Raw genomic sequence first — 14461 nt, forward strand, 5'->3', positions numbered from 1 at the left:
TTAAACAAAGTTCACTGGAAATAATAGTTACCATTTTAATAAAAAAAAATTCTTAAGGCCAAACTACCAATAACAAAACAAACTGTAATGATCTATTGCTCTGCGATCTGAAATAAGCAAATATTAACTTTGTAATAATATATAAAGCATGGAAGTCTTTGGTGGGAAAAACCTGAACTGTCTTAAAACAGTGCACACAAACACGATAACACAAGAAGATTCAAAGCTAATGTTTAACCTCTATCAAAAAACAAAAAGATTCTTCGGAAATGAAAACCATCTGGTGTACAGATAACTTGTTTAATTGTCTTTTAGTCATTGATGGAAATAGCCTGGATTGCATTGCTACTGTACTGAATATTCAAAGAAGGAATTCTCCACCGAAGATAGAGGCAAAATGATTTAGTGGATTGAACCTGGGATGCAAGGCCTGTAACTCCACACTTTTAATCTCTGGCTCTTCCAACAGCTTGCTGTGTGAACCCTGAACAAGACACTTAGGCCTTGATCCATCAAAATACTTAAAACTAATGAATAACCATAAGCACATGAATAGTTCCAATGGAGTCAATGACAGAACTCCCACTGACTTCAACAGTGCAGCATCAGGAGACCCTTTTGGCCTGATCTAACTCCCACTGAAGTCACTGAGTGCCTATTCATTAACTTCCATAGCAGCTGGATTGGGCGTCTCGGGATATGCTTACACTGCAGTCAAGATGTGCGACTGTTTACAGTATGTGTAGACACACCCAAGATAGCTTTGATCTAGCTCGCTTGCTAAAAATAGCAGTGAAACTGCAGCAGCACAAGCAGCAGCATGGGCTAGCCATCCAAGTATGTACCCAGGGTCCTGGGCAGGCTTGTACTTGGGAGGCTAGCCCATGATGCTGGAACTTCTCAGCTGTTTTTAGCAAGCTTGCTAGATCAAAGCTAGCCCAGGTATATCTACACATGCTGCAATCACACTCCTGATTGCAGCACAGACATAATCTCTGAGTTGCAGATTTACAGTTTATAAAATGGGAATAATATTGTATGAATTATCTTCCTCATACAGGTTTTATGGGGTTTAATTAGTTTTGTGCCATGCTTTAAATAGATAATCATCTATATAAATCCACGGCTAACCTGAATCCAGACTGAGAACCTCTTCCATATGTTGTGTGCCTTTTATTACTTTATTCTGTATTTAATTTCTTTAAATGATTTATACAGGGCCAAATTCATAGCTGGGTAAAACTGGGACTGCTCCACTGAAGTTTATGGAGTGGTGCCAATTTACACCAGTGGAGAATTTAGACCACAGGACCTATTACAGATGGGATTTTCAAAAGCACTCAGCGCTGGCCTGTGTGTATTCCCGTAGAAGTCAATGGTAACATTCCCAGTTGGGACCGGAGTTAGGCCAGCCCTGAGTGTATGTGACAATTCCTCTCTCTGGATATGTGTGTGCCTGTATCTGTTTCTGATTTGCTGTTTTAATGTTTTCCTCTTAAATATTTGGTTTAAAAAAAATTAAAAAAAACACCACGGGAATGGAGCCAGTTTCAACTCAAAATACCATATTCTTGCTGAAGACAACCAACCCCTTGTGGTTCCCATTGACATCAGTGGGCTCTAGGCAGGCAAGTCCGGAGCCACACTATGGCTCTAAACATGCCCTGAATATTCATTTATATTTTAGAAATAAGAATGAAAAGAACATTTAAAACAATGCCATTTTTCTGAAAATATAGCACCTTGAAGATGTGTGTATAATCCAGTTTAAACTACTGGATTTACAGACATTAATATTAATAGGAATTACCCCATGAGATTCACCCTCAACTCGTAGATATCAGAACTGACCCCTGGTATTGAGAAATGAACGTTAGGTTCTGCATAGAAACTAGAAAAAAAAAATGTAGGACAGTACCTGTTGGAAACTCTCTCTCAAATGGCTTTGATCTTCCGGATGGCAGAATTCTAAAATGTCTTTTCCCAGAAGATCCTAGTAAAGCACAATATAAAACTATAAAAATACAAACCTGTGTGCTGATCCTACAAGGTTTTAGTTTAGAGAGTAATCCTTGCTCACACACACAGTCACATTACCTTCAATTGGACTACTCACCTGAGCGAGGGTTTGCAGGATTGGTGCCCTACATTGCGTTTAGGCTGTTGCAAAGACATATATCTTTCCTTTAAAAACAGTTTTAAGTGAATTTTTAATGTTTGTTAAAAGGTGCCAGGTTGATAGCCCTGAGGACACTGAAATCCTCTATTAATCCAGCTACATTCACTTTAATATACTGTTTTGTTTGACAAATTTACAGTAAAGCTAATTCAAATCAATATGAAAATAAATTGATCAGATAAGGACAAAATGTCTTGCCTGCGAACAACAAATGTTTACATATGGAAACTGTTTTCTTTGAGATTAAAAGATAACATGCTGTTATCTGTGAGAAAGCCATCACATAGAGCTCATTTAGTATCCAATTATATTACCTTAATATTTATTCAAAGGAGCAGACATGAGCCTCAAGGAAAATAAGCTTCATAATGGAGGTCTGCTTGTTGTTCGATAAACTGGTAGAGAAGTTAAAATTGACAACTGTAACAATCTCTCAAAGCAGAATTTATATTGCTTTAAGAGAAATGTCTTAATTTGAAAAATAAAATTTGAAAGCTGCCTAGGATTTGAACCAGTTCAGTGCTAAAAACCAATGAATCCAAAAAGGATACAATGAAATCCCCTGTAATTAAGGGGAAAGCTCTTAATTCTAAGGATGTGTGCACAGTATGGCAAAATAAATGACACAACATCAGACTGTGATAAGGTATAGAATACAGACAGCTGGAGATCTGCTGAACTGTCGCATCTTTTGGAAGTTACGTTTTTATTTGCAAACACAGAGAGAGAATTTCCTTAATTACTTCTCACCAATCTCTCAGTTTTAAAACTAGCAACTGACCTGTGGTTGGTAGCCAATCACACTGATACATCTTGGATCAACAAATGTGATTATTCCATCGGAGTTGTGTCTAGACAAGAACTCGGTAGGAACAGACATTCCATTCATGTCCATGCACACAGGTGAGCTAGTTACCTAGGACAAACAATCAGATAAATATAATTCGGAAAAGGAACAGTCACCATAAGTAGAGGTTGCTTTTTCATTTAAAACAACACAATCTGTTTATTGTCAACTATTTAAAGGGTTCATAAAGAAAACAAGGACACAAATAAAATGAAACTGAAATGGCTTCAGTCTAGTCCACAGCACAAAAACATCGCTCCATTACATGCACCCTGGACTCACCGAACAATACGAAAACAAGCCGATCAAAGATGCCTCACAAAGAAGGTTCTAACAGCTAACTCAAGTAAGTTCCCAAAGAACTGTGACATAGGTCTCTCCCATTGGACTCTTAGGGCATGTCTACACTGCATACACAGGTATGCCTCCCCATGCTATAATCACACCTTCACTTTCAGCACAGACATAACGTTAAGGGCATAATGCTAGCACAGCAGATATCACCGTTGAAAGAAAAACAGAGATTTTCTGTAAATTTTCATCAAGGTTCTTCAGAAAGAATGAAACATTTCTAGGTTCCTACTTGAGATCTATGCAGCCAGGCAAGTTAATCTACTTCTATCCATTTCTACACGGGCTAAGAGTGAGAAAATTCTTTGCTTTGACTTTCTCTTTCATCCTAAACAACCAGGTCTGTTAAAGAGGCACAAGGCAATCTGTACAAAATCTCTTTTTGCTCTCTGCTCTGTAGCACAATAGCATCAAAACACCAGTTAACAGAGCAGGGAGGTGATTAGCTGTCACTTTATGGCTTACTGTTTGGAGTGCACAGTTCTAAAATTTGTACACCTTGATTTCTTTGTGATTAAACTTGTCCCCTGAGCCACTGCTTGCTTGACCTTGCCTTCACTCACAGAGGGCCTGCTGGCTATTCTCTTATGGAACAGATGTTTTGACACTTCACAAGTTATTAATGGGATTTCTGGGCAAGAGTCTATTTTGGCAGCTGTAACATCTGCAAACTCCGTAATTTCCTTCTGTCCACCATTTAGGTATTTTATCTTTGAACATAAGTGTGATTAAGTGAAAAATGTCATAGCAATGCCACAAAAATATTGTATCACACAGGAGACACTATTTGCAGAAGTGGTAACGTTTCCAGTATGATGCTCATCTGAACGGATATTGGTTTGGCAGCTACACTTCAATGACACTGTCATTCTGCCATTAAGAGTGAACAATGCCATCCTAACAGATGGGCATGAGTGAAGGCCAACAAGAAACCATGCATTAGGATCAAACGTTTTTACTAATGGCATGATTCCCAGACAGGAACATAAAAATGGCTTCCTTATTATGATTGAAAAGGTTCACCACTGCTACTCCAGGTCCAGATCAAAACTCTGATCCACTAGGACTCCATTAGCAAGGGATGAAGGGAGGAAAAATACAGTACACATAGAATGCCTCAAATTTGGATGTTTTGATCAAATGAGATGTAAAATCTTATTTACACTACTTTCAATGGACTTCTGTGCATGGATCTGCCATATAATATTTCAGCAATATTAAGTGCTTGTGTGTGTAGTTATGCTTTGTAAAGCATTTAAGTACTTAGGCCCCTCTTGACTGCATTAATTTTATTGTTTTCAAACGAGCTTTTGCAACTACAGGTTTTCCAGCCAGTTAATTAGCCTTTTAAATCAGCAACTGGAGAAAATCTATTCACAACAATTTCCATCCCGATGTTTCCCTCGTCAGGTACCCAGGAAACTTCCAGAAATAATCATTTCTGCAGCCCATCCAACTCCAAGTGAGTCACTTGACTGGGCACAGACACCATAGCCTTGTGCTTTTTGTGGCATGGTACAGACCCTAATCTTCTAACCAGACCCTGTCAGAATCTGATATAAAACTGTACTACAACATTGACTAACATTTTCAGCAGCAGTGGATGTAATAAAGGAGCGTCTTTACCTGAAGCCTCCCTATTGCCACAAGGCAATATTTGCTACCTTGACCCACATCTGTATCTTCTTCTGGTATAGTCATTCCTAAAATAAACAACAACAACAACAAAACCATTGTTACTGCTAGGAAAGGTGAAAAAACAGAATCACTTGCCTTTTTTCATAGATGGTTTCAATTTCACAAACGAAACTAGTCACTATCTTCTGGCTTCAGTTAGACAAAGGGAAACATACACAACAGCCGCTAGACTCTGATGCCGGCAATAATATTTTGAGTAATATTTCTTTTCAGGTTATTACTGCAAGATGTAATTTATGCATTTTTCTTTGGTATAGCATACACCAAATATCAGCTTTAAAAGAAAGGTACAATGTGGATTACACACCAACTTCAACATTTAGACTGGCTACCTGCCTTTGAATTAAATGGATTCGTTTCCTTTATTATAAAATATCCAGCATACTTTGTTATGCTAAAAGGAAACAGGAGATTGAAAAACATAGGGATTTCATTAAACTCTATTTGTTTTCAGTTTTTCAATGGGATTAACTATTACAGACGTGAATAAAATCAAAGCATACGTGTAGGCTATTTTCGACTTGTGTTACACAAACAGAAATGCTCTTTACATGAGTGTTGTTTAGATATTATTCGGTTAAGCCTTTAGTAAGTAGATTTCTCAATCTAAGTTTTGAGTTATCCACTTCCTGTGATACATTTTAGAAAAACTCTTCTATTGGTAACACAGTTGATTTATTTTAAACTATTTACAAGCTCTCTTCCCAATGTTTCTTGGCATTAAGACACAACAGAGAATGAATTACTTAAAAAGCAGTTTAATGTGTTAGTGAAGTTAATTGCGAAGTCAGCTACCGGTTATGAAGCAACAATCATGTTTAGAGATTATCCTCTGACATTTATACTTCCTAATACAAGTCAATCACACTGCAAGGAATCTTGAACTGTTTAGAGGAGAACCAGATATAGCTTTTTAAACATGATGCACGTGGGATAAAAACCCTAAAAACACTGGTAATTTTAGTGACGAGGTTTTCCAGATAAACTGTTCCTACTAATAAGAAGTGTTATTTGATCACACAGTTTTTGAACATTACACAGTATTTTCCACTTTCTCACAGTTATAAGATATAGTAAACTATAAATGAATATGCAAGAAAATAATGAGTATTTTGTGCAATATACTCAGTCATCATCTTGTTCATTGCTCATAGCAAAGGTTACATTCTGAGGCCCAAATTCTGACTCTCAGATAATTATAATTAGCTCTGATTTCACCTGTAGATTTCAAAGGAACTTTACAGTGGAGAAAAAGATTTATTGTTCCCCTTCAACAGACGGTGAAAGTGAGGCAAAAGTGATTTGCCCAAAGTTACACAAGTTAAAGAGACAACGTGGGTGAGGTAATAATTTTTATTGGACCAACTTCTGTTGGTGAGAAGGAGAGCGCGACAGAACTGTGTAGCTCGAAAGCTTGTCTCTCTCACCAGCAGAAGCTGGTCCAATAAAAGACATGATCTCACCCACCTTGTGTCTCTAATATCCAGGAACTGACACGGCTACGACACTTCATACAAGAAGTTAAAAGCAGAGCTGGGAATAGAATCCACATCTCCTACCCAATGTGGTGCCCTTCCTCTTAATGCATGCAAAGATCCTAATTTGGCCCTTAATGAGCTTCTTTACATGTAAAGCTCTTTGATGTCCCTGAATAAAAGCCATACACTTCCTTTGACCCATGCACAGTCCAAGCTAGTATACGAACTTAAGGGTAAATTTTAAAGGAATCACACATTAAATACAGAGTTTTAAAATACATTGAGTTCCACTTGTCCATACTATTTTTCAAATAAATTGTTTATTTTGCAGACTTGGAAAAGGTGATCCCTGGATAATTCAGGATTTGAGTCTCATTTTCACTAAGGATCCTTACACAACTCTGGCAAAGTAGAGAACTCTTAACATGAACATAAATTACAGTTACACCTCCTTCAAGGCCCCTTTACACTCTCGGGATTCAAAGGGGTCTTAATGTTAGTAAGAATCAGGCCCATAAAACAGTTAAGTTAAAAAGTAATACCTTTAGTAGAACAAATATGACTACCAACTATAACAAATATAATTACAATCTCTGTTCTATTACAACTACACATCCCATGCTGCCTAAAGAATATTCATCTCTGTACATAAATGAAAGACATTAACACACGAATGCATCAAGGATAAAATAAAGCACCAATATAGAAAGAGCTACAGAGGCACGGTGTAGGGTTTTTGGTTTTGTTTTCACTGCTGTGTTTATGCACAGTGGAAGTCTTTCTCAAGTACTGAATTTAGTCGTCATCTGAAGGCATAAAGCAGCTTAAAAATACACACAGGGACAAAATCTGGCTACCTGCTGTGAAAATGGAGGTAACTGTATCGTGAAAAAGGAGGACCAAGCATACGTACTTAAAGCTTTGTACACTGACAAATAAAATTCTGGAATCAGGCTATTAGTTGAGGCCATGCTCCAAAAACATATAAAAATCCTTTGCATGCGCACACTGTATTTCCTCACAGATGCAAAAAGTAGTCCACCTGTGGATTGTGTGCAATCCGCAGAGATGTTAAGCAGAATCCATTATCCCCTCCCCCATAATGCTGTGAACAATAATCTGAAAATAGAATTGTATACAGGAAAAACAAATGTAAAAGCCATGATGGACAAAGAAAGAAATAGAAATAGCAAGAGGAGCTATTGGTCTCAACGATTATTATTAATACAACAATGTCACTTATTTTGAGCTGCATGCCCCACCGCCAATACTTTTAAAAATATAATGAGGCACCTCTGCCTTGAGGTGTTTAGGGGATTAATTTTCAGAGATGCTGAGGACCCGCTTTTCCCCACTGACTTCAATGGGATTTAAGGGCGCTTAGCTCCTCTGACAACTTTTATTTTTGGCCTAAATATGTATTTAAGCTCTTAAATTTAGGCAGTCAGGTTGGATAATGTTAGCTGAAGGGTCTCATTTTTATAATGGTGTTTTCAATCTAAAACCAACATTTTTAAGGTATTTTCCCTCAGTTTCACTGAGCTTTCTTACAGTTTCCTTAAAGACACAATATACCACAAAAGAAGGCAAAAGCTAAGCAGCTGGATGGTTTCCATTTCTCATAATCTTTTTGCTGATGTGTTCAATAACACTTTCCCTTTTTGGAACTTGGTTCAGGTCCACGACTGCCCAAATAAACCCAAAGCAACATAAACAATCTCCAGAATTAAACCTAGCAAAGAAATGCCATTCCTCACTGAGCTCAGGGTTGGCCAGGGGAGCTGTTGTTCCAAAATTCACTTTTTTTGGTTTTTTGTTTGCGAGGTGGATTACATTAAGTCTGTGCAACACAGTGGAAACTTTATTAGCTGGGTTATCCCACAAGACACACTATGCATAAAAATCTCACTGCCTGGAATTAATCAGTACATGACCCAGTGAATTGCTAACCCTTCCCAAAGCTTCTAGAGCAAAAAATATGCCAAAATGATTACCTGCTTGCCTGCTCAAAGTAATTTAGGTGCTATTATTGGTAGGATTCCATGCAGTCTATTTTTGTTCTGAATGGAAATTGTTTTCCATATTCTCTTGCTGATGGTTATAAAGATGCTATTTTACACTGCTGTGAATGTGCGTAGGGGATCTGTACTTCCCCTATAATATATTCCCTATTAAATGTACATAGATTTCATAAGGATAGGTAAACAAGATCTATGCACTGGTACTATCACTACTTCATCTAACTCTTAACACAATGTGATTTGTTAGAATCTGCAGTTGCCTAAAAATTAGTAATTCCAAAAGCGTTCCAAAAATTTGTACCCAGGAGAAAGGCTATGAAACTGGCCTATTAATAACATCAACAGAATAAAAACACATTATTCACATTCTTGCATGTAGCCAGTAGAAAACTTTATTTCTCAACACCAAAACATACGCTACGACTAATAAACAAATGTAGCACTACGTTTGTCCCGATTAACATCAACAGAGCTAAACATGAAAATGAACCACAAATAGAACACTGTGCAACCAGAGGCCACGTTTAATTTAACAGTATCACTGTGTGCTAACAAGCAGTTTCCCATAAGGTAAAGGCATGTGTTTCAGTGGACATAAGGAAGTGACTTTCTAAACAGTCCCTGATGAATTTCCAACTTGGTCCTAACAACAGAATGCCATTATCTCTTGTCCTTCTGCAACCCCACAATCCTGTACTCCATGTGTATGTATAGGTGCAGAATAATGACTTTGTGGATTTTGTGGTTTCACTGTATCAGGGGTTCTCAAACTTCGTTGTACCACGACCCCCTTCTGACAACAAAAATTACTACAGGACCCCAGGATGGGGGACCGAAGCCTGAGCCCGCCCAAGCCCCGCCACCCCAGGGGCGGGCCAAACCAAAGCCCCACCTCCCCAGGCCAGGGATCTAAAGCCAAAGGGCTTCAGCCTCAGGCAGGGGGCCTGTAACCTGAGCTCTGCTGCCCAGGGCTGAAGCCCTCGGGCTTGGGCTTTGACCCTGGGCCTCAGCAAGTCTAAACCGGCCCTAGTGACCCCTGTCCTGACCCACAGTTTGAGAACTGCTGCAACTATATTAAACTGCAAAATAGATATTTTATGACTGTTCATAAAAGTGGAATTAAAACGTACATGATGTACCATTGCATGGCTACACATTATTTTATACCTCCATCAATTATTATTATCTGTACAGTACCATTCATGTGCATGGCACTTTAAAAGATCATAATACCTCTTGAATAGGTGTATGCAGGAATCTAAGTCCTCAAAAAATAAGGACCAAAAAAAATTTCAGTGGGTCTTAAAATGGGGGGGCGGGGGGAAGAAGTACTTGTGAAAAATTCCAAAGAAGAGGGAGTCATTTTTTTAATAAGCATTAACAATTACAGTGCTGTAAAGAGTATTCAAGCAACTATTTTTTGTTTTGTTTGGTTAAAAGGAACAGTTTTGCACAAACTTTTTGATTCAGGCCAAAATTTTAAAATAACCTAACTACTCTGGCATTTTGTGGCTAAACAGTTACTGTAAGTCTGACTTGGAAGACTAGAAATGAATCAATAATTGCAAGACAAAAAGCTAAAGACAAAACTAAAACAACTCCCCACAAAAAAATCACCCAAAAGAAATACAGAATTCTGTATTATTTGAAACTTTGTTTACTAGGATTTTCAATCTTCAAGTGCCTTAAGGTACCCATCTATTTGATCCTTCTGATGACAATGACTTCCCTGTAGTTTCCCTTTGGAAAAAATATTGGCCTTGGATTTGATTTATTCTTTGCAAAACCAGTAACATGCTGACATACTGTAGTTTCTCTCAACTAAATATTTCCATCCACTGCTATGTGATGAATAAAACTATTACGAAAACATCACGTGGACTGCATAAAACTCATTTCCTTCCAGGAATATGATGCTTTAATTGAAAAAAGGCAAATGCTTGTTTTAAATTAAATTTTAAAATAACAGATTGGAAAAAAGTAGAATTGGTATATTTTGTACGTTTGGTTATTAGTTACAACACTTCTCATGCAATCAGAAGCACAGGTTCTTATAGCCAGTTGGCAGCAGACAAAACAAATGTAGGATCAAAGTCTGGAATGGGTACTCAGCTTGTTTCAAATAGTGAGTCTTTTCCCCATATTGAAAATATTTTAGCACTGTATTTCATTGTTTAATAAAACATCATCACATACAATAAGCAAATAATATAACTCCCTGGAAAAGAGTCTGGATTTCCAAAACCAACTTTTTCATTTAGTTTTTGACAAATGAATAGTTTTGAGAAATCCACCCCCTGTGCAGACAGTCTGCACAAGGCCAATATTCCACTTGCTCCTAAAAACAGATCCACATTTCCCCTACAGTTACTTACCCAGAAGCAAAGCCTGATGGCCAGGTTATGTACTTTGTGATCCTACCCAGTTGAGGGTTCGTGTTGTGCTGCATTGCCCCATGGGGAGCTCTAGTTAGGACTACCATGTTCCCCCCTAACCCCAGAGAGCACATGGAGTTTGCAAGCTGCTCCACACTTTGGGACTGTACAGCCTGCACCTCCTAATGTGCCTGGCCACCTTTCCAAGAGAGTGTGAAGAGGGTGGATGTAGGGCCATAGCTTTGCCTTCTCCTGGAAGTGCCCACATGCAAGGTCTACGGAAGTCCCCAGCTCTTGTGTGGGGTACAGTGGGAACACCTCCTTTTCTCTTCCCACACCCATGTAAGGGCTAGGGACAGTCTGACCCTGAGAGAATATGTAAGTCTAACAGTTCTTTGAAAGTAAAAAAAAGACTTGGGGTCTGACAGACCATATAGGCACAAGAAGAGTATAGTTATTTCATGTTGGAAATCAACACTTGAGGGCCAGTCCTGCAGTCCTTATTTAGATAAAACACCCCATTAACTTGAGCGGCAAGTTTTGCTCGAATGAAAACTGAAGAAGCAGGTCTCGTTATCAGAATTTCCTTTATACTTTACATGGTGTCAAGTATCAGGGGGTAGCCGTGTTAGTCTGTATCCACAAAAACAACAAGGAGTCCGGTGGCACCTTAAAGACTAACAGATTTATTTGGGCATAAGCTTTCATAGGTAAAAACCCCACTTCTTCAGATGCATGGAGTGAAAATTACAGATGCAGACATAAATATACTGGCACAAGAAGAGAAGGGAGTTATCTCACAAGTTTGCTGACAGGGCCAATTCAATCAGGGTGGATACAGTCCACTCCCAATACCAGATGAGGAGGTGTCAATTCCAGGAGATGCAAAGCTGCTTTTGTAACGAGCCAGCCACTCCCAGTCCCTATTCAAGCCCAAATTAATGGTGTTAAATTTGCAAATGAATTTTAGTTCTGCTGTTTCTCTTTGAAGTCTGCTTCTGAAGCTTTTTTGTTCAAGTATAGCTACTTTCTAATCTGTTATAGAATGTCCAGGAAGACTGAAGTGTTTTCCTACTGGCTTTTGCATGTTACTATTCCTGATGTCCGATTTGTGTTCATTTATTCTTTTACGTAGGGACTGTCCGGTTTGGCCAATGTACATGGCAGAGGGGAATTGCTGGCACATGATGGCATATATAACATTAGTAGATGTGAATGAGCCTCTGATGGTGTGGCTGATGTGGTTGGGTCCTCTGATGGCGTCGCTAGAGTAGATATGGGGACAGAGTAGGCAACAAGGTTTGCTACAGGGATTGGTTCCTGGTTTAGTGTTTCTGTGGTGTGGTGTGTGGTTGCTGGTGAGTATTTGCTTCAGGTTGGGGGGCTGTCTGTAAGCGAGGACTGGCCTGCCTCCCAAGGTCTGGGAAGGTGAGGGATCGTTTTCCAGGATAGGTTGTAGATTGTTGATAATGTGCTGGAGAGGTTTTAGCTGGGGGCTGTAAGTGATGGCCAGTGGTGTTCTGTTATTTTCCTTGTTGGGCCTGTCCTGTAGTAGGTAATTTCTGGGTACCCGTCTCGCTCTGTCAATGTGTTTCCTCTCTTCCCCAGGTGGGTATTGTAGTTTTAAGAATGCTTGATAAAGATCTTGTAGGTGTTTGTCTCTTCTGAGGGACTGGAGCAAATTTGGTTGTATCTTAGGGCTTGGCTGTAGACAATGGATTGTGTGATGTGTCCTGGATGGAAGCTGGAGGCATGTATAGCGGTCAGCAGGTTTCCGGTATAGGGTGGCCTAGTTTTGTCATCTCCAACTTAAGGAATATTTTCAACACACAACTGAACAGTGCACTGACCCACAGGAACCCTTCTACCAACACACAAGAAGAAGAATTCTGCATGGTCTCCTCCTGACGGTCGAAATGACAGACTGGACTTCTACATAGAGTGCTTCCGCAGGCTGAAATTGTGAACAAACAGCATCACTTGCCCCATAACCTCAGCAGTACAGAACGCATTGTTGTTAGGTTACTTTAAGCCATGTACTGCATTTGACTGCACTTTGCTCCATTGACCCTGCTTTCATTCCATGTTACCACTGTGGTCCACTTCAACGAGTGTTTTTCACCAGTGTACGGTCTGCAGTGATGGGTGCCAATTAACCATCTTTACCACCCAAGTAACCCATTAAGCATGACTAGGTGTACTTCTTTGGGTATCCATTTTGCATATGACCATTTAATTCACTTGCATTTGAAAGTATCAGTAGAAAAACTCTAAAAACTGAACTTTGCTTAAAGTAAAAAAGTACATTTTGTTACAGGACTTAAAACCTCTGTTTACTCTGTCTGGAGATAAAAATGACTGAAACATTTTGACAGTTACAGTACACTAATTTAAATTGTATGAGCTTTAGCAATCTTATTACCAGCCATTAGGAATGCAAAGAGGGACTTTTACACTTCTTTGTGGTTCCAAAGTACAGGCAGATGACATGTGGTCTGAATTATGCTTGTTTGAAGGCTGATAAAATTCCAAAAGCATGCATCATTTTAATTTTTGTAAGTATCTCTCTCTCTCTCTCTGTGTGAGAGAGTGAGATAATTATATAACCTTTGAAAATATAAATCTGCACAGAATCAATAAGAAATATAAAGCTGCATGTTAAAATCTGCACAAACAAACAATTTACAGATTTAGTGTAATGGGATTTTTGGCATTCCTAATCCGTGGAGTAGCCTGAATAATGTTTGTGGTATACTCAGTCTATAACCACAAAAGGGCAAGACCTCTTGTTCAACAGGAATTGACATATTAAAAAGAATATTAAAATATTCAACTTCTGCAAATGCTAAGGCCAGTCAAACTGTCCCTTCATGATGTTGGACTGGTCTCCATTTAGTCTCCCTTTGTGTTCAGACTCTTCCCATCTGTAAATATTCTCATTTGTAATACTGAATTACAGTAGGTGAGTGGTTTTTTCATTGCTGTTCAAAGTAGCATGTAAAGACTTATTTCCCAAAAACCCACATTCAAAACAAAATAACTTAATCAAGATGCAGAGATAGTAATATTCTCCACTCAGTAAATTACTTGTAAGTGAGTGTACTGTTACCTAAACTGAAGCCAAAATTTTCAAACATGGGTGTCTAAAAATAGGCACTGGCTTTGGCCAGTTTTTCAGAGGTGCTGAGTACCTGCTGCTTCCACCGCTTCAATGAGAGCTGCAGGTCCTCAAAACCTCTGAAAATCAAGCCATTTTTATTTAGGCACCTAAGTTTGAAAATTGTGGACTATACTTCTGTAGTCATATGGCACCCTCATTCTGAGAGTGCAACTCTTGTAGATGACAGTTGATACTCTGCCAGTGTACATCAATGGCCGTCGTATGTGGAGAACCAGGGCAGTATATTGAAAGACTGAGGAGAATATGGATGCGCATTAAAAGTGACGCTGACTGACTTTCTGATTTGCAGGAAAATGTACATGGACTAACCAGCTGAAATCAGTCAAAGAGT

General features: G+C 38.8%; 1 protein-coding gene across 3 annotated transcripts in view; it reads right to left on the minus strand.

Moving 5' to 3' along the window:
- Nucleotides 1–14461, minus strand: part of ARNT2 (aryl hydrocarbon receptor nuclear translocator 2) — a 137139-nt gene that overhangs the window by 40872 nt on the left and 81806 nt on the right. For all 3 annotated transcript variants that reach the window (XM_074966447.1, XM_074966448.1, XM_074966449.1), the window contains 3 exons: nt 5004–5080; nt 2961–3095; nt 1919–1993 (listed from right to left, as the gene is read on the minus strand). In XM_074966447.1, the coding sequence (XP_074822548.1) occupies nt 1919–1993; nt 2961–3095; nt 5004–5080 (287 nt within the window). The remainder of the gene's footprint in view (nt 1–1918; nt 1994–2960; nt 3096–5003; nt 5081–14461) is intronic.

This window comes from Natator depressus, chromosome 10 (genome assembly GCF_965152275.1).
Source record: "Natator depressus isolate rNatDep1 chromosome 10, rNatDep2.hap1, whole genome shotgun sequence".
Taxonomy (NCBI): Eukaryota; Metazoa; Chordata; order Testudines; family Cheloniidae; genus Natator; species Natator depressus.